The 20,981-nt window shown below is 44.3% G+C and overlaps 1 protein-coding gene across 4 annotated transcripts in view; it reads left to right on the plus strand.

The window, feature by feature from the left end:
* MYO16 (myosin XVI) overlaps positions 1 to 20,981 on the plus strand; it is a 526,459-nt gene that overhangs the window by 265,805 nt on the left and 239,673 nt on the right. For all 4 annotated transcript variants that reach the window (XM_069602005.1, XM_069602006.1, XM_069602007.1 and 1 more), the window contains 4 exons: positions 1,056 to 1,183; positions 3,221 to 3,326; positions 9,807 to 9,924; positions 19,011 to 19,158. In XM_069602005.1, coding sequence (XP_069458106.1) covers positions 1,056 to 1,183; positions 3,221 to 3,326; positions 9,807 to 9,924; positions 19,011 to 19,158 — 500 coding nt within the window. The remainder of the gene's footprint in view (positions 1 to 1,055; positions 1,184 to 3,220; positions 3,327 to 9,806; positions 9,925 to 19,010; positions 19,159 to 20,981) is intronic.

Genomic DNA, 20,981 nt, shown 5'->3' on the forward strand with positions numbered 1-20,981 from the left:
CTCTGAACTCCCAATGAATCAACCAAGAGTTAGCACAGAAATACTTCTTGGGTAAAACAGGGTCCCTCACTGCCCGACCCTCCTCTCTTCTTAGTGAAAGTCAGTTCCATTGTGCTTTAAATCTGCCTTGAAACCTGCCCACTCTCCTCATCCCACCCAGCCCGACCCCAGCCCCATCCCTGGGCTGTCTGCAGATGTATGGGAGTAGGACTGTCTAGGGCAAAAGGAATTACCCGTATTATTTCAGGGGCTATAGGTGAAGATGAAGGAGAAGGGGATGAGGAGGAGGAGGAGAGTTGGGAGGAAGAGGAGGATGTGGGCAGACCGCTGTGTATGAAATAGATGCCAGAAGCAATGAAGACCTGCTGTGTGGAAGAGGGAACTCCGCAACGCTCTGTACTGATCTGTATGGGGTCAAGTGATCAAGTGAAAGTCGCCCAGTCGCGTCCGACTCTTTGCGACCCCATGGACTGCAGCAGGCCAGGCCTCCCTGTCCATCACCAACTCCCAGAGCTTACGCAAACTCATGTCCATCAAGTCGGTGATGCCATGCAGCCATCTCATCCTCTGTCGTCCCCTTCTCCTCCTGCCTTCAATCTTCCCAGCATCGACGTCTTTTCCAGTGAGTCAGTTCTTCACATCAGGTGGCCAAAATATTGGTGTTTCAGCTTCAGCATCAGTCCTTCCAATGAATATTCAGGACTGATCTTTAGGATGGACTGGTTGGATCCCCTTGCAGTCCAAGGGACTCTCAAGAGTCTTCTCCAACACCACAGTTCAAAAGCATCAATCCTTCGGTGCTCAGCTTTCTTTATAGTCCAGCTCTCACATCCATACATGACCCCTGGAAAAACCATAGCCTTGACCAGAGGGAGCCCCTATTAGAGATGCTTAAAATGTGCTGAGAAGGGCATCATTGTGCAAATGGTTTGCGTTTACAAGTATGACTCAAGATTAGAGATTTATGTGCTTTTGTGTATTGGAAATGTGTCAGTGTCTTTGTTGGGGAAAGGATCCTGAATCGTTTTGACAGAGATGCCGGCCCTGTTCTCCAGGTCTCTGAGCTATACCTGAGCAGCGTGGGGCAGCCCAACCCCTCCCTGCCACCTCACATTTTCTCCTGCGCGGAGAGAGCCTTCCACCAGCTTTTCCAGGAGCGGAGACCTCAGTGTTTCATTCTCAGGTGAGCCCTCCACCTGCCCCAGCCCCAGGCCCGGTTCTGGCCTGGGAGTTTGGCGGTAAACCTGCCCACATTTCTTCTCTTTACGTTAATTGACTTCCTCATCAGTTTGTGTCCCTGTAAGTCTTTGCATGACTCGCTACAGAGGAGAAACATCTCTGTTATTACAAACGGCCTGGGTGTGGCTGGATCGATTTCAACAAACTTAACCTGAAGCTCAGTTCATTTTGAAGATTTACATCTTAGAATCAGAGCGCCTTGCTTTCAACGCTTAGAAACTACGGGGAAAGAAAGGCACCCAGGACTAGTATTCCACCTTTCTCCAAAATGTGGTGCTGAACGAGACACCATGCAGCAGCTTGCAGACGTGAAATTTCCCAGCTGCTTCTAGGTATTTCCCTTTGCTCATGTCATCAAAATTATACACCCAAAGTCATTTTTATTGGAATGCACTGCCAATGTTAGCTCCTAAATGTCAAGATGCTCAGGAGGGTCATTTACATTGGAGTGAAAAAAAAAAAAAAAGGGTACCACAAGCAGTAAGGGTGAAATGTGAGTGTGTAGTGATAAAAAAATTAAAGAAATATTTAGGTATCAAAGTACAATCTGCATTGAGAATTATCTTGTATATCAGGCTACACCTCCATGAGAGGAGGACTTTGCATAGTTATCCTCAGTAGCATCAGTTGAAGACTGAACGTGTAAATAAAGCTTTGCACAGCCTGAGTCAGAGAGAGATCAAAGAGTGAAGAGGGAGACCTGGAAAGAACCCAAGTAATGTTAAATCTGTAAATAAGCACTTCTTTATTTACTTTTGTAGTATTAACTCCATCAAAGTTCCACGGAAGGTCAGATCAACGTGTTGCAGACTTTGGTGTCGTGGTTTTCAAAATAGCTGCAAATGGCTATTTTTATACCTGCTTTGAAGGGTCCCCCGGGTGGAGGTTAGGGGACTCTGGCATTCTTGAGCCAAGAAATTCTGCTTTTATCTGCTTTATCTATTGGGTTTCCTGGTCTTGCTTAGACAAAAAGGGAAAACTTTAAAAAAAAAAATTGGGAGATGGCAAGGAATGTGTAGTCGTGTTGACAGTAATAACAACCAATATTTTTGAGAGTCACTAGGTGTCAGGCCCTCCGCTAGGTGCCGTCCACGTGTTATCTCGTCCATCGCTTTAGTGACCTTGTAGGATGCGTGTTGCTATGATCAGTGTTATTGCTGTCATTTTGTGTGTCAAGGGCTGAGTGTTAGAAGGGTTAGCTCCTTAGTCCAGGGTCTCCCTGGGATGTGAGTCCAACCGTCTGGCTCCTGAGCCTGAGTGCCGCCCACCCACCCTCACAGCCGCGCTCATCCAATGCCGCTCACCTCAGGAGGCTTTTGGAGGTCCCCCCAGCCTTCCCTAAAATGACTGTCACAAATCCACGGCCTTAACTAAATTCTCACTGAATCTACTTAATTTTTGTCAAAAACTCTGGTTCTTACAAAGTTCTGAAGAGCCAGTGACATCTTTTGGGAATCTGACGATTACAGGACTCTCAGTGCCAAGCATGTTCCATCAGTGAAGAAATCTGCTTGTTTCTACATGCCCTTGCTGATGGGATTGTTTTTCTATCAATAGTAAAATTTGTTAATTTTCTGCAGAACTAGTATTCCCTTGGGACATCTTTAAAGGCTAATGATGCCATGTATCAGCCCGTTACTCAGAAAAAACAAACATTTTTTTTCATTTGAGGGTCAAGAAATGAAGAGCAAATCAGTGACCGTAGGGGTTTGGTGATGCTCAGTTGAGGCGTTTTCTTTCTTCTTTCAAGACTGGTGTTTGTATTGCTGTGTAGTTTCCCTAGATTGTCTTCACTTCCATGCGCCTTTCTGCATTTACACTAATGAGTGAGTCAAGTGGGAAAGTCAAACGATGGCATGTTCTCGTTGAGGGTCGTCAAGTCATTTGCTTACCTTCTTTGTGTCTGAGAATTACTGTCTGGTTCCTTTTTTTTACTATATTTGCCAAAACAGTAAGCATATATTTTTTCTGTCTATTTTAGTGGAGAAAGAGGATCTGGAAAGTCTGAAGCCAGCAAACAGATAACGAGACACCTCACCTGCAGGTCTGGCTCCAGCAGGCCTATATTCGATTCCAAATTTAAGCATGTAAGTCACTGGTTTCAGTTAGAGACTATGGTGGGGTCAGAAAAATCTGATTGCAAACAGAAGGGGAGGCACCTTAATAGGCTTTAAGTTGAACCAAAGGACTTCACTGGTGGCTCAGATGGTAAAGAATCCGCCTGCAGTGCAGGAGACCTGGGTTCCATCCCTGGGTCAGGAAGATCCCCTGGAGAAGGTAAGGCTACCCACTCCAGTATTCTGGCCTGGAGAATCCCACAGACAGAGGAGCCTGGTGGGCTAAAGTCCATGGAGTCACAAAAAGTTGGACACGACAGTGACTTTAACTTCACTTTAACCATAAGTTGGTCAAAATTTGTGAATATAAAGGAAAAAAGATGGAGGCCCTGTGCAGATGAAGATTGCTGAAGTTAAGGTTTGTTTTCTTGTGTGTATTTTAAAATATTGTGGACAGACTTTTGTATTCCCTCAGAACAGTTGAACTGAAAATATGTAATATAATTAGAGTTGATTACTTTTACCAATAAAGAGACAGTTTGGGGTGTAGATAGGATATATCTGTGGGGACTGACCCAGATAAGCATCTTTTGTCGGGAATTACCGAGAGCTGATTGAGAGCCTGTTGGCAGCTCAGAGAGGGGTCCAATTTCACCCAGTAGAACTCAGTTTATTCCAGGAGACGCCTGAAGCAGTTTGATTCTTTTGTCCTCACACTGCTCTAGCAATCTCCGTTAGCCTTTTATCAGATGATGAGGAGAAACCCTTCTCAGTTTTCCTCTTTACAGAAAACGTACGGCGAACCCTCTGCAGCGTATCTGTGGCATCACACGTGCTTCTTTGTGGCCTTAATTCACAGCTGTTTATTACGCTTGATCTACACACTGCTGCTGCTGAGTCGCTTCAGTCGTGTCCGACTGTGCGACCCCATAGACGGCAGCCCACCAGGCTCCCCCTCCCTGGGATTCTCCAGGCAAGAACACTGGAGCGGGTTGCCCTTTCCTTCTCCAGTGCACGAAAGTGAAAAGTCAAAGTGAAGTTGCTCAGTTGTGTCCGACTCTTAGTGACCCCATGGACTGCAGCCCACCAGGCTCCCCCGTCCCTGGGATTTTCCAGGCAAGGGTACTGCAGTGGGGTGCCGTTGCCTTCTCCTGATCTATACACTAAGCACGTGCAGCTCAAAGCCATCTCACATCTGGGGCCAAGCTGAGAACAGGAGTGTGGCTTGGGGTCCTGTCACCGTAGATGTGACATGTGTTCCCTGGGCAACTTCACAACAGCCAAGATCAGCTGGGAGAGCGGTTGTTTCTAGCCCCTGTATTTGAACTTCAAGCTGGGAAACAGGGGCTTTCCACGGCAGTAGGTTTATTGGAACACGAAATTCATGTTTTGGGAAAAAACACAATTGCCTGGAACTTTTCTTCACTAATTCTGGTCCAAATGAGTTTCAACTTTGAGACATTCAATCCCATTTAAGTTCCTTAAATCAACATTTATTGAGCAACTGTTTGTACAGGGCGGAGTGATGAGGTCACCCTGATTAAGCCATTGTCTTTTATTGAGGAAGGTACAAGTCTTTACTTTTAGAAAGGCCGATTAGTTCCCTGCTACCATGATAACAGGGCACAGCTTTTAACGGCAGAACTGTGAACATTTTATAGAAAAAAAAATCCAATATAAATAGGAGCAAATCATGCCCATAAAATGCGAGTCAGTGAATACTGAGGAAATAGCTATTTCCCTTTGCCTGTATTTTTATTTAAAGTTTTATTATGACACAGTCTTCTCATTATTTTGTTTTAAAGTCGAGTAGCAACAGTATCAATTTTGCTTTTTCTTTTTTTTTGGCAGTGTTTCTCTTAACACATTTGTTTGGTGCCACCTATTGGCCAGGAGGATGATAAAAGATGAAAAAATACCACTCTGTATTTCAGTTTAATCTTGAGCCATGGATCAGTGGTGCACAGTGAATGCGTGCCGTGCACTGATATCTTGTTCCGTGCTTTTAGTCACTTATATATCTTTATTGTTATTCTGTTACAGTGACTAAACGCACCAGCCCAAGAGATGGCTTAGGTTTTAATCCCAGCTCCACTATTTATAAGTTTTCAATCTTGGGAAATTTTCTAGATTTGTCAGTTTCCTTTTTGATAATGGAGGCTCTAGTTGTGAGGATTAAAAGATGTAATAGACACATACGTGCATATACAGTCATACATACATATGTATTTGTGTATAGTTATATATAATTTTATATATAATGACATACATGTACAGATATACATATGAATGTATGTGCATGTATGTGTATATATAATTATATATATATATATATGATTCCTGGCACATAGTCAGTACAATATAATGTACAATATAATTGTTTTCTACTGTTATTAACAAAAGCAAAATTAAATACTGCTGTTTGTTGAATGCTTATCATGTTACAGGCACCAAGCTGAACACTTCATACTCTGGACTCTGATCATCACTGAGTTGTTCTGTTTAGAATAAAAGAAATGAGGTTTGGAAATTTACAAAACTCGCTCAAGGTTATAGCGTTTGTCATTATCAGAGTTGGAGTCTGGGGCAGGTGTCTCTTATTCCAAGGCACATGCATTGAATTATATACCCTATGCTTCCTTTCTAGGTGTATGTCATTAATTACCTTTATGTTCATTTTCTATTATAATAAAATCAGTGTATTAGCAGATACAATGCCAATGTAACTAGAAGCCAAAAAACATTTTTAAAATTTTGTTTGATTCTTTGAAGGAGCTACTATAAAGGTTAAATGTGACATAATTACAGTATAATCTTGCTATATATTTTTTTCATATTAAGTTGTTGGAAAAAAGGCAAAATATAAGTGTTCTTTCAAATTACTTTTCAGAAATATTTCTACTATTACTACTAACAATGCACTGTTGTGATCTTTAAAATTAGGTTATTATAGAGACTGAAATCATAGAGTTTGTGTAAGGATTCATTGTTTCTCTCCAAAAGTTCAAACTTCAAAAACAGACATTTTCATATATTTCACTGTTTGCCCAACATTTAGCACTTTGACTTGTGATGAGAATTAATGTTGTTTTGTAATCTTTCACAATATAAAATACTTCCAGGTGAATTGAATGCTTTAGTAGAGCAGTATCCAGAAAGTTAAAGAGGAGCTGCAAAATTTTTAAATTTAGAATAAAATTCTTATACTGTCATCAGAAATTGTAACCCACCACCCAGTGTATCAATAAGGTGTTGTTGTGGCCCTCTGGTGGCTGACGGAGGAACTGCATTACCTTGTCAGTATCTTGAAAGGTGGCGGTGGTGCGGTGGGAAAGAACCCACCTCCCAGTGCAGGAGACCCAAGAGATGGGGGCTCGATACCTGAGTCAGGGAAATCCCACGTAGGAGGGTATGGCAGCCCACCCCAGGACTCCTGCCTGGAGAACCCCATGGACAGAGAAGCCTTTGTCACCACGGGGTCACAAAGAGGTGGCTAGAACTGAGCATGCGCGACTTCTCGGAAGATCCAGAAAAATGCTCTTGAACCTTCCAGCTTTTCATTCTTTTGGGAGAACTGCTTGGTCATCTTCATTATCACAGTTCAGTTCAGTCACTCAGTCATTTCCAGCTCTTTCTGACCCCGTGGACTGCAGCACACCAGGCTTCCCTGTCCATCACCAGCTCCCAGAGTTCACTCAAACCCATGTCCATTGAGTCAGTGATGCCATCCAACCATCTCATCCTCTGTCATCCCCTTCTCCTCCCGCCTTCAATCTTTCTCAGCATCAGGGTCTTTTCCAATGAGTTGGTTCTTCGCATCAGATGGCCAAAATATTGGAGTTTCAGCTTCAGCTATCAGTCCTTCCAGTGAATATTTAGGACTGATTTCCTTTAGGATGGACTGGTTGGATCTCCTTGCAGTCCAAGGGACTCTCAAGAGTTTCCTCCAACACCACAGTTCAAAAGCATCAGTTCTTTGGTGCTCAGCTTTCTTTATAGTCCAACTCTCACATCCATACATGACTACAGGAAAAACCATAGCTTTGACTAGATGGACCTTTGTTGTCAAAGTAATGTCTCTGCTTTTTAATATGCTGTCTAGGTTGGTCATAATTTTCCTTCCAAGCAGTAAGCGTCTTTTAATTTTATGGCTGCAGTCACCATCTGCAATGATTTTGGAGCGCAGAAGAAATAAAGTCTGACACTGTTTCCACTGTTTCCCCATCTATGTGCCATGAAGTGATGGGGACAGATGCCATGATCTTCGTTTTCTGAATGTTGAGCTTTAAGCCAACTTTTTCACTCTCCTCTTTCACTTTCATCAAAGGCTCTTTAGTTCTTCACTTTCTGCCATAAGGGTGGTGTCATCTGCATATCTGAGGTTATTGATATTTCTCCCAGCAATCTTGATTCCAGCTTGTGCTTTTTCCAGCCCATAATTTCTCATGATGTACTCTGCGTATAAGTTAAATAAGCAGGGTGACAATATATAGCCTTGACGTATTCCTTTTCCTATTTGGAACCAGTCTGTTGTTCCGTGTCCAATTCGAGCTGTTGCTTCCTGACCTACATACAGATTTCTCAAGAGGCAGGTCATGTGGTCTGGTATTCCCATCTCTTTCAGAATTTTCCAGTTTATTGTGATCCGCATTGTCAATAAAGCAGAATAGATGTTTTCCTGGAACTCTCTTGCTTTTTCGATGATCCAGTGGATGTTGGCAATTTGATCTCTGGTTCCTCTGCCTTTTCTAAAACCAGCTTGAACATCTGGAAGTTCACGGTTCACATTTTATTGAATCCTGGCTTGGAGAATTTTGAGCATTTTCATGATCTCAGGTACAATTAATTGTGAGAAAATAGTAGCATTCATTCTATAGTCAATTTTTAAGGATATACATCATGAGAGAATTTCAGAGGCCACAGTTTTCTGAGGGTCTGTAGTAACAACACTTTAAAGCTGCAAACAGCCGTCTCTGCAGTAGCACCTTGCGATAAGACACACTGGGTCCAAGGCTTCATCTAGAATTCTAACGCCTGCTCCTGTGGGGAGAATGGTTGGCATGGAGTGAAAACGGGGTGGAAGGTGACCCGGGGCTTGGGGTGCAAAGTGGTACTTGGCGGCGTAAATGGGGGTGAAAAAGCAGGTTGTAAACAGGTGTGTCAGTGAATTTGTTGTTTTTAAAAGAAATTCTGATCATTGCATATATTAACTCTTAATTCCTCCTTCCAAAGCTACTGAAGCACTTTTACTTGTTTTTTTAAAATATAAATTTATTTATTTTAATTGGAGGTTAATTACTTTACAGTATTGTGTTGGTTTTGCCATACATCAACATGAATCCACCACAGGTGTACATGTGTTCCCCATCCTGAACCCCTCTCCCTCCTCCCTCCCTGCACCATCCCTCTGGGTCATCCCAGTGCACCAGCCCCAAGCATCCTGTATCCTGCATTGAACCTGGACTGGTGATTCATTTCTTATATGATATTATACATGTTTCAATGCCATTCTCCCAAATCATCCCACCTTCTCCCTCTCCCTCAGAGTCCAAAAGACTTCTATACATCTGTGTCTCTTTTGCTGTCTTGCATACAGGGTCGTCATTGCCATCTTCCTAAATTCCATATAAATGTGTTAGTATACTGTATTGGTGTTTTTCTTTCTGGCTTACCTCACTGTATAATCGGCTCCAGTTTCATCCACCTCATTAGAACTGATTCAAATGTATTCTTTTTAACGGCTGAGTAATACTCCATTGTATATGTACCACAGCTTTCTTATCCATTCGTCTGCTGATGGACATCTAGGTTCCTGGCTATTATAAACAGTGCTGCGATGAACATTGGGGTACACGTGTCTCTTTCAATTCTGAATTCCTCTGTGTGTATGCCCAGCAGTGGGATAAAGCAGTTCTGTTTCCAGTTTTTTAAGGAACCTCCACACTGTTCTCCATAGTGGCTGTACTAGTTTGCATTCCCACCAACAGTGTAAGAGGGTTCCCTTTTCTCTGCACCCTCTCCAGCATTTATTGTTTGTAGATTTTTTGATAGCAGCCATTCTGACTGGCATGAAATGGTACCTCATTGTGGTCTTGATTTGCATTTCTCTGATAATGAGTGATGTTGAGGATCTTTTCATGTGTTTGTTAGCCATCTGTATGTGTTCTTAAGTTGGAAAAAACCAGCAGTACGTGCTGAGTTGTGTGTGTGTGTGTGTGTGTGTGCGTGTGTGTGTGAAGAGAGTGCCGTCCTCCACTTTCCCTGAGAGGGTGGTGTGAGGGAGGCGGCCGTGTGCTCTGTGCATCACTATCTTGTTACCCTAGTTACCCGTGGGGATGAAGGATGCTAACAGTTTGCACTTGAGGAAAGAGTGGTCTTAAGAATGCACTATTGTGTTGTCTGGGCAGGGGGTGGCCTCTTAGCGGATGGAATGCTCCTGCCTCTTCGCTATAATCGCCCATTTCATTTGAACACGTGCTTAGCACAGTAACCGTTTCCCTTTCTCTGCAGGCCATGAGCACCTTAGAAGCATTTGGACATGCCAGGACCACTCTTAATGACCTGTCCAGCTGCTTCATAAAGTATTTTGAACTGCAGTTCTGTGAGAGGAGAAAGCACTTAATTGGAGGTAAGTGTAAAATTAACAAGGAGGCCTCAGGAGCTACAAGAACGGGTCAAAGACACACTGAGCACGGCAGCAGCAGTGACTGGTGTGTGTGCATGCGTGGTGTGTGTGTGCGTGTGTGAGTGTGTGCATATGTGCATGCATACGTGTGTGCGTGCATGCGTGCGTGTACATGTGTGTGCGTCCCTGTACATGCGTGTGTGCGCTCGTGTGCGTACATGTGTGCGCGCGTGCGTGTATGTGTGTGCGTCCCTGTGCATGTGTGTGCATGCGTGCGTCCATACATGTGTGTGCGTGTGTGCGTGTGTGCATAAGTGCATGCACACGTGTGCATGTGTGCATGCGTGTACGTGTGCATCCCTGTGCATGTGTGTGCATGTGTGTGTACGTGTGTGCGTGCATGCATATGTGTGTGCGTGTGTGCATGTGTGTATGTGTGCACATCCCTGTGCATGCGTGCGTGCGTGTGTGTACGTGTGTGTGCATGCATGCATGTGCGCGTGTATGTATACGTGCGTGCGTGCATGTGTGTGTGCGACCCTGTGCATGTGTGTGCATGCATGTGTGCATGTGTGTGCATGCGTGCATGCGTATGTGCATGCGTGCATGTGTGTGCATGTGTGCATGTGTGTGTGCGTGTGCATGTGTGTGTGCATGCGTGCATGTGTGTGCATGTGTGTGCATGCATGTGTGCGTGTGTGCACATGCACTTGTGTGTGTATAGACTTTCAGTGTGCACATCCATGGTGTCAAGTTCTGAGTTCTAAAATTATTGCAAATTGAAAAATATTCTGAAATGCAAGGTGAACCTTTTACAACAGTGTTTGTACAAACTCTATGATATGAAACCAAACCAAAACTGTTATGAAAACCGAACAGTTGAAATGAATCACACTTGCCAAACAGAGAAACAAACTAAAATACTGAAAATAAAATATAATTGAGTATATAATTCCTTCATGCAGCATACATTGAAATCTATTTTTAATAACAGTGAATCTGTGTTTTAAAATGATTCAATTAAAACAAGTCAAAAAATCAAAATAATCACTCCACTAAACCAAAACCGAACTGTTTCTGATTTTATTTATATATTTAATGTATATTTTAAAGTAGGGGTTCCTGTTTAAAATGCAACTAATTTAAAATAAACTTATGATTTTATATCTTTCAAATCAAAAGATAGTATACATGCAAATTAGTAACATGAATACAGCTGTATATAGAGTGCCTAAATCTACTTGGAAGAATTATTAATTTTCAAAATTTAGACATAAGCTAACCGCAAAATACAAGTTTGTTGTTGTTTAGTTGATAAGTTGTGTCCAACTAGGTGCGACCCCACGGACAGTAGCCTGCCAGGCTCCTCTGTTCGTGGGATTTCCAAGGCAAGGGTACTGGAGTGGGTATCGTGCTATTGGCATGAAAACAATTGCTATTTGTAATGGTCTTTCAAATAGGCCAATTTTATTTGGCATTTTGAATTGCCCTATCTTCCCTTCAGGAAATGAAAGTCACTTCTGACCAAAGTTTAGAAACAACCTGTATTTTGTGCTTCCCAGGTGTCTCAATGATAAAGAATCCGCCTGCCAATAGTGGAGATGCTGGTCCAATACCTGGGTCGGGAAGATCCCCTGGAGAAGGGAATGGCAACACACTCCAGTATTCTTGCCTGGGAAATCCCACGAACAGAGGAGCCTGGCGGGCAACTGTCCATGGGGTCGCACCTAGTTGGACACAACTTATCAACTAAACAGCAACAAACTTGTATTTTGCAGTTAGCTTATGTCTAAATCCCATTATGACTAAATGAAATTTGGTAAAAAAAAAAAATGCATAAAAGGAATAAAAAAGATAATTTTAGCTGTTAAAGTTAGAGGTTTAAATTCTGCAATAGGAAAATTGTTTTGTTTTACTTTTTATTTTTTAATCCATGGCTAAGAGCTCTACCTGAAGGTCTACCATTTAGGAAAACCTCAGAGGACAAATGTCTTAAGCATCAGACTCTGGTTTTCACAGCTTTGCTTGTGACACCCCAGTCAGGACATCCCTCCAAGTGAAGGGATCACTTCATTTAGGAGCCTTAATTCCTCCTGACCTTTTCAGGCACCAGGGGTTGGAGCCACGGAAGCTGGGAGCTCGAAGGGTTCCAGAGGCCCCATGTTCCAGCCCCTTGTCACTCCAGGGGACCCAAAGATAAGCACCTGGTGTAATCAGAAAGCTTGTTAGAACTGCAGTCTCATAATCCACCCTGAACCTCAGCACTGGGAATCTTCAGCAGGATTCCCCGGCTGCTCCGACAGACACTGGCGTCTGAAAGCAGTGGTTCTAACCCAACCCGACTACGGCTGGACGCTAGGGTTTCTGCACGGTTCCCGTGGAGGAGATGCAGCTTGTTCTTGGATCAGTATTCCCCTTGCCAAGACGGAGACACTCTAAGTGGCTTCTGGCGGACTCGTTGAGTCGCTCAGCCGTGTCCGACTCTGCTACCCCATGGATGGTAGCCCGCCAGGCTCCTTTGTCCATGGGATTCTCCAGGCAAGAATACTGGAGTGGGTTGCCATTCCCGCCTCCAAAGGATCTTCCCCACCCAGGGATTTGGTCTGCCGCATTGCAGGCAGGCTCTTTACCATCGGAGCCACTCGGGAAGTCCTTCTGACGGTCTTATCCATTCCTCACTTCATTTACTTTTTTTCTGGATAGACATATCCTCTTCAGGCATGTTAGTTTAGAAAATTAGCGTATGCCATACAGAAAAGAAGTAGCAGGCTTTGCGGGGGAGTCTTGTGTTACTGAGCCAGCAGAGCCGCCGCACAATCAGACTGCCTCCCAGGCTGCAGGCTGTGACTCGGGGACGATAAATACTCCCGCTGGCGAACCAGAGGCACTCCTGGATGCTGGGCTGCGCCTGGCGTAGGTGCTGAGCTGCGCCTGGCGTAGGTGCTGAGCTGAGGGCATCAGTGTACTCTCAGCCCGGCCTGCAGCTGAGCGCATCCTCTTAGGAACGTGCTGGTCCAGGCTCCCACGGTGGAGGGCGCCCCACACGCTCCACTTGCCCTGTGGTTCTCCCCACGTCCCCTTCTCCTGAGGATCACCCTTCATTCAGGTCTTGTCACCTATGTTTGCTGGGCAGCCTCCTGCTGCGTTCTTTTAAAAATGTGGCAAATTGATTTTGAAGTGGTTTTATATATATATATATATATTTTAATTTGAAGAATAATACAACTGCTAATACATAAAGAAGCATATACCGTTGGTGCTCGTTGAGGCTACACTAAAAGGCGTGTAATGCCTAGGACATGAGCGGTCGGGGGAGGCTAACGGGAGCGGCCTGTGGGCTCAGATCTTAGTTTTCCTCTGTTTAAGAGGAAGACGAGGAATGTTCAGGGGATGCTTATTAGGAGAGTGAGAGTTCAAGGGCGCTGTCTGTGGAGTGAACTTTGAAGAAACTACAAAGGGTGCGCTGCCGAGCCCAAGCCTTGGGCGAGATGTGACGAGTGTCGTCAAATATTCACCCCCCACGGGGACAGCGTCTTGAATACAAAGGCGGATTCTTTGGCAGCAGAGAGTCGGCCGAGGTTCCAGAGAAGGAGCCTGCTCGTGACTGCCTGCGCTTTCTCCCACCCCGGGCAAGAGTTCAGGCAGGACGCAGAGCAGGGGCCAGCATGCTAAAGACGGTCCAACCTGCGATGCGGAGCTTGGACCAGAGGGTGCTACAGACCGGCGCCCTGCTCCGCGTTCTCTGGGCCCCAGTACGTGGCCTGTGTTAACACTGATGAGCTCTTCTGACCCTGAGAGGAGTGGCTCGTTAGCGCTGTTGCCTCCTGGGGCTGGCAGCACAGGATACCCAAGGTCAACAGGAGGAGACAGGGCGTCAGTGACCGGCAGCTGCCGTAACAAAGCCCCACGCCCTGGCCGAGAGCCATCCTGCACAGTTTTGGAGGCCGCAAGCCCAGCATCCAGCTGCAGCAGGGCTGAGCCGTCTCGGGTTCTCGGGGGAGATACTTTCCTTGCTCTTCTGGCTGACACTTGGCTTGTAGAGACATCGCCCTGCTCTGCTTCGTCACGGGGGTTCTTCCTGCGTCTCTGTTCTTCTTACCAAGACACCAGTCATGCTGGGTTAGGACTCATGCCGCTCTGTCCATCTTATCTTTTTAAGAAACAGTTATTCTGCGTTTTACTAGATGATTCTGTTTGTACCGTTGTGTTGAGTGTTCGCTTTGAAGTCAGTTGGATTGCGTCCTGCTTTTCAAGGCCTGCAGGGTCGTCCAGGAGTGAAGACGTGTCTTTCTGACCCTCCCCCCGCCAGCGTGTGTCCTTGTGTCCTTTGCTGCGTCCGCAGGGTCTGGCACCGCATCTGGCAGAGTCAGGGGACAGTAGATACACGGTGAGCAAATGAATCAAGGGTGGAGGAGCTTACAGCAGCAACTCTAACGGAGGATAAGGACTAGGAAAGCTCTAAAGGGACGTCGGGCTCCCAGGTGGCTCAGTGGTAAATAATCCACCTGCCATGCAGGAGACCTGGGTTCGATCCCTGGGTCGGGAAGATCCCCAGCAGTAGGGAAGGCAACCCCCTCCAGTATTCTTGCCTGGAGAATCCCAGGGACAGAGGAGCCTGGCGGGCTACAGTCCATGGGGTTGCACAGAGTCAGATACGACTTCACAACTGAGCACACACACAAGGGAATGTGAGCCCAGGATTGGCAGCTCCGAGTGTTTACAAGTCTTTGTTGGATTCCAAAGAGTGGCTGGAGCTGATGGTTGCACTCTCAGCTCAGATTCCGCAAGTCCTGGCCCAGGCTCAGTTCTACCTCTGTGCCTATTTCTATGACCCGGATCAAACCCCATAGAGGCTCTAAGCTTATTCAGGATGGAGAAGCTAGAGCTGAGACCAGGCAGAGCTTGGACGAGGATGGAGTGGAGTGAGTGTGAGATTCCAGGCCCTGAGAGGCTGCTCTGATCTGGAAACCCTGTGCTGCTCAGTGTAGCCTTGTCTCAGCTTGAGAGCATCTGCCAGCACCCACTTTCAGATGAAACCTCATGCCCAGGGGTCACCGGTCACAGGGCCCAGTGCTTAAGTGTTTTCTTTTGTGTGTGTGTGTGAGACACGATTCACCCCACAACAGAGAATAAGGGCAGATCTATTGTGTTCATCTTTACTTTTCAAAATTATTTTCAGTCTAAGAAAAATTATCATCATCTCCAAAAACAGGCACTCTGTGAACACTTCAAAGAGGTGTAAGATTGGACTTTTGAGTTTCGAATAACTTCATCACCAAGAGCCCTTTTTTCTGAATGAAAAATATAAAAGATATTAATTTAATTCACTTTACATGGTTTTTAAAAGGACCTGAGTTATCAGATTAGTCCCAGGTAAAAGCCTTCTGAATTTTAAGCATTCGCTAAAATAGTTAATCAAACCAGAGTAAGATTTTCACACCTCAAGTTAAGTAAAATATATGTAGATTAGAGGTTCATTTTGTGCTTTATAGAGTCAAACACAGCTCAGCAACTGAACAGCAACTTCCTTAAATTATGAACACATATAATAGTTGTGATGATTTTACTGTTGTTGTTCTTTAGTTGTTAAGTTGTGTCTGACTCTTTGCAACCCCATGGGCTGCAGTACACCAGGCTTCCCTGTCCTTCACTGTCTCCTTGAGCTTGCTCAAACTCATGTCCATTGAGTCGGTGATGCCATCCAACCATCTCATCCTCTGTCATCCCCTTCTCCTCCTGCCTTCAATCTTTCCCAGCATCAGGGTCTTTTCCAGTGAGTCAGCTCGTCACATCGGGTGGCCAAAGTATTGGAGTTTCAGCTTCAGTCAGTCCAGTGAATATTCAGGATTGATTTCCTTTAGGAGTGACTGGTTTGATCTCCTTGCAGTCCAAGGGACTCTCGAGTTTTCCCCAGCACATAATTTGAAAGCATCAATTCTTTGACGCTTAGCCTTCTTTATCGTCCAGCTTTCACATCTGTATGTGATCTTATTATACTGGGAATGCTATCTTACTCATTTAAGGGTGACCGATGCTGTGTTTCCTTTATTGATACTATTGCTGATACTTTGATATAATGCCAACTCCTTGATCAGGCATTCAGACACAAATTGTAACATAAAAAATACAAGTCTCAGTATCATGAAACATCTGCTACGGTGAAGTAAGGATTGTCTCTTAATTTGAAGAAATTATAATCAGTAAATAACATTCTAGCCTGGCTTTTAGCCCAGGCTTCCCCCATCTGATTACTTATTCGACAGTATAATCTTTCTAGGTTCCCCAAACCCTTCTTTTGTCAGTGGTTCCCGTAACACCAAGGGCACCTTCCTTCTTGAAGGAGAGGGAGTGTTCTCACCTCCATCTCCTTTCATCTTGATCAAAAATGCGTCCAGATCCGTAAAACACTTTCACTGCATATTATATATAATCTGCCAACGTATATATTGACATGTATGTTTTCAGTCGTGAAACTTTCTGGAAGATGTGCTCACATAGAGTTCTGAAGACATGGAGGATCACAGACGTATTTCCAGTCAAGACTATTTCTGACATAAAACATTTTTTAAAATGTACATGTCTTGAAAACTCGAGAAATAAGTATGACCGTTCTGTTCATGGTCCCTTGCATGAATGAGTCAGAACCGTTTCTGGCTCCCAAATCCGTGGTCTTCCTTTCAGTACTCCAGTGTCATTTCAGGCACAGCAAAAGTCCTGCATTTGCCCTGTTTGGAAGAATAGAGTCTCATGAAAATTTGAATTTTTGGTTGTTTTGTGTTTTCTTCCATCTGAAAGCTCCTTCAAGATGGATTAAAAAAAAGAAATCTACTGATCAGAATTCTGCTAATCCACAGTAATTTTATTCGCTGCTGGAGAAGAGCTAACTAGGATGATTACTAATTATTCCATTTTGAGAGATGAAGGGTACTGATGTCACTCTGTGGTGTGGAATTTGATTAGTTCTGAATGCTGCTTTGAATTAAGCTTGTGTGTTGGCTTGAACAAACGGGCATCAAGTCAGTCTTTTCTCCGAAGATAGAAGCTTGATGATCAGAAGGTCACCGCCACCTTGATGATCAGAAGGATGAATGAAGATCCTCCATTTTCACCTGATATGTCTTTAGTCAGTGAACAGAAAACCACAGCAGAGACAACTCTTGACAGTTTATTTCCTAGGAATGCAGATTTTAGCAGGTAGTGAATTCAGGGTTAATACTATTAATAACAAATGGAACATGTTTTCAGCATTTTGCTTAGGAAAGAAAAGTAAAATTTAATAATTTAGACCTCAACTTGAAATTTACCACCTGATTCAATGCTTATGGAAAAATGGAAAAGACATTATACCACCTCTTTCTAATTTTATCACTTTGGGGCTTTAATACCACTAATTAAAGGGATATTTTGAAAGAGTCTTTCTTTATGCATTCATTCTAGAAGGTGTCCAGTGAGGCAACTTTTCTTAATAGAATTTATGAATTTTGAGACTTTTAAAGCAGTGATCACCATTCTGAGACTAAATTGACCGCTCACAAAATTTACAGATATAAAGCACTGAAGAAGTGATTGCATTGGTTCCCTGAGATTCACTGTATAAAACCAAAGCTCGGAGACCTCACATTTTTGCTTTTAAAGACTGGACTCTAGAATAATTAGTTGCAAACTCATTACATGACTTCTTTATAGTTCCAGTATAGGGGAAATTGAGTTTATTTGCCTTCCTAAAACTGCTGTTAGGATCCAAAAAAATTATTGGTCATAAATTTTTGGTTCAAAGTGGAAAACTATTATTCACAATTGCCTCTAACATTGAAATGTGTAGCTATTTACTGCCATTCATACTGATAAGAATAAACCTAAATTCAAAGGAAAAGCTTACTCCAGAAACAGAATTTTCAACATGTCAAATGTATGTCAAAAGGTCTGACCAACACCAGAGTCTGAATTTCCAGCCCTCCTTGAAGCAGACCCAGGGGTGTCATTTCCATGTTACATACTTTCATCATTTCCCACCTACTTTAAATGGAATTTCATCATCTACAATCCATAAAAGAAATAATTGGTAAGCTAGACTTCATTCAAATTAAAACTTTCTATTCTATGAAAGACGTATGATCCATGAAGCATGTTCCCTGGCATTGAGTTGAAAACCACATCTCCACGTGGTGTAGGCACGAATGTTTATAGCTGCTTTATTCATCATCGCAAAAACTGGAAGCAACCAAGATGTCTTTTAATAGGTGAATGGATAAACGGTAGTACATTCATTCAGTGGACTAGTATTCACTAATAAATAATGAGCTGTAAAGCCTTGAAAAAACGAAAAAGGACCCTTAAATACGTATTATTAAGTGAAAGAAGACAGTCTGAAAAGGGTTCTTACTGTGTGATTCCAACTAGATAACATCCAGGAAAAGGCAAAATCATAGTGGCAGCGCAAAGATCGTTGCTTGCTGGGAGCTGGGGAGGAGGAGGGGTAAGCAGGTGTATCATTGACTTGTGGGGCCATGGAACGGTTCTGTATGATGCTGTCAGGGCGCACGCGTGACATATTGTTGTTCAGTGGCTCAGTCGTGTCCAGCTCTTCGCGACCCCACGGACTGCAGCGCGCCAGGCTTCCCTGCCCTTCACTGTCTCCCGGAGCTTGCTCAAACTCCTGTGTCCACTGAGTCGGTGATGCCATTCAGCCATCCAGTCTATACACATGTTGCATAAATTTCTCAAAACCCATAGAACTGTGTGACACAAAGAGTGAATACCGATATAAATTACAGACTTTAGTCAATAATAGTGTATCAGAATTGGCTCATTCATTTTAACAAACGTACCGCTCTAATGCAAGATAATTAATAACAGGGGAAACGACTTATTAGGGAAAGGAGAAAGGATATATTGGAACTCTCAGTCCTTTCTCCTTAATTTTTCTGGACCTAAAAAATTTCTCTGAAAACAAAGTCTGTTATTTTGCTTTTTAAAAAGTCTATTTGAAAAGAAGCTGCATTCTTATCTCTTCTGATTAGTACGTGTAAATGTACGGAGCTGAACTAATAATGCCATTTAACAGAATTCCTCTTCTTTTCTTTAACCAGCCAGAATCTTTACATATATGCTAGAGAAATCCAGACTTGTTTCACAGCCCCCTGGCCAGAGCAATTTTCTCATCTTCTACTTGCTGATGGACGGATTATCTGCTGAAGAGAAGTATGGACTGCACCTTAATAATTTACACGCCCATCGGTAAGTGATTATGTGTTTTCAGTTTGAGAGTTCTGCCCTCAAATTGTGGTTGCATTTTAGCAGTCTTAAAGTTTCTTATTTTCCAGAGAAGAAATGGTAACTTCTTTTAGGAGAATAAGTGGATATACTGTTAGGTTTGAACTATCTGTGTATTATCATTTATTGAGTGTTTAGGTGAGGTTTGTTGTGTGTGTATTATCTTATATTTTTCTAGTTTTCAGATCAGAATAATAGATTAGCACATTTATAAGCATTTGTGTTCCCTTGGATATTTTGGATGTAACAGTTATGAATTCCTAATTTGGGGCTGTCTTTTGAAATAATGGGACATAGTATTTGAGCAATTATGGTGCATTAGGAACAGAGGAGGTTACATAATGGCTTCAGATGAACCATACACACAAGCTGGGGGGCACTGATTTTTCTGCAGGGGAGGCAGACGGTGTTTGTTAGAAGGAGGGGGCTTTGGTCACAGGAGGGCCGTGCAAGGGGGTGACTTTGCAACCTATGCGTTTTCACCGACCGCCTGACCCCGTACGTCTCCCTGCATGGACGGATCCACACTTGGAGAGGATGAGAATGAACCAGCAAGGAGCGTGAACCCCACCCAGCCGAGGAGTGGGGGAGAGACGGGGCAGAGGGTGGCGGGTGGACGGGTCCAGTGGTGAATTCCTGGCTGAGCAGCGAGGAGATAAAGCTGCGCGTTAACTTCAAACATTCGCTGACCCCTGAGTGTCTGTTCACTGGCTGTTTGTTGCCGGATTCAAGAAGAATGGTGTGCTCGTGATTTCATGAGAACTTTTGTGAGAGAAAATAAAGGATGTGTGAGGAGGAGGAGGAGAGCCTCCCGGGTGGCGATGGTGGTCAAGAACCCACCTGCCAACGCAGGGGAGTGAAGAGACAAGGGTTCGATCCCTGGGTGGGGTGATCCCCTGGAGGAGGGTATGGCAACCCGCTCCAGTATTCTTGCCTGGAGAACCCCATGGACGGAGGAGCCTGGTGGGCTGCAGCCCATGGGGTCACAGAGAGTCAGACACGCCTGAGCGCCTAAGCACGCATGCACGGCGGGGCGGAGCATGGCCAGAGGACCAGTCACGTTTGAGAGCTGAAGGGCATGCTGAGCGGACAGGGAGGTGGAGGGGTCCAGTGCCTGCACTGAGACGGGCCTTTTCCAGGCCCCCTGGGGTCTCCATGGAGCTGAACCCCCAGACCTGTCCGGGCAGGGACAGGCCACGCCCACGGCTGCGGAGGGGAAGGAGATGGGGCCTGCGCCCAGGGGCGGGGAATGAACCAGCCTTATTCGAAGGCCCCCTTGGATTATTATTTAATGACAACTCATTCGGTTTCCTTGAAACTATCACATCCAACAGTACAGATCGCGTTTATCATGTTGATAGAGACATAAAGTGCAGAAGGCCTTATCGAAATTGTTGTTCAAAGAGAGAGACGGTTTGGAGATTTACTGTCCCCCCAAACTAGAGAAATTCAGAAGAAAACACACTGATACTGAAGAATGATAGCCCAGGCAAAAGCAATTTTAAAAACAGAAACTCTTCTGAAGCCCCGATACTCTGGCCACATGATCAAAGAGCTGGTTCATTGGAAAAGACCCTGATGCTGGGAAAGACTGAGGGCAGGAGGAGAAGGGGACGGCAGAGGATGAGATGGTTGGATGGCATCACTGACTCAATGGACAAGAGTTTGAGTAAAGTCCAGGAGATGGTGAAGGACAGGGGAGGGTGGCTTGTTACAATCCATGGGGTCACAAAGAGTCAGACACGACTGAGCGACTGAACACAGCAAACCTACAAGAGCGCTGGCAT

The sequence above is a fragment of the Ovis canadensis genome, chromosome 10, assembly GCF_042477335.2.
Source record: "Ovis canadensis isolate MfBH-ARS-UI-01 breed Bighorn chromosome 10, ARS-UI_OviCan_v2, whole genome shotgun sequence".
Classification (NCBI taxonomy): domain Eukaryota; kingdom Metazoa; phylum Chordata; class Mammalia; order Artiodactyla; family Bovidae; genus Ovis; species Ovis canadensis.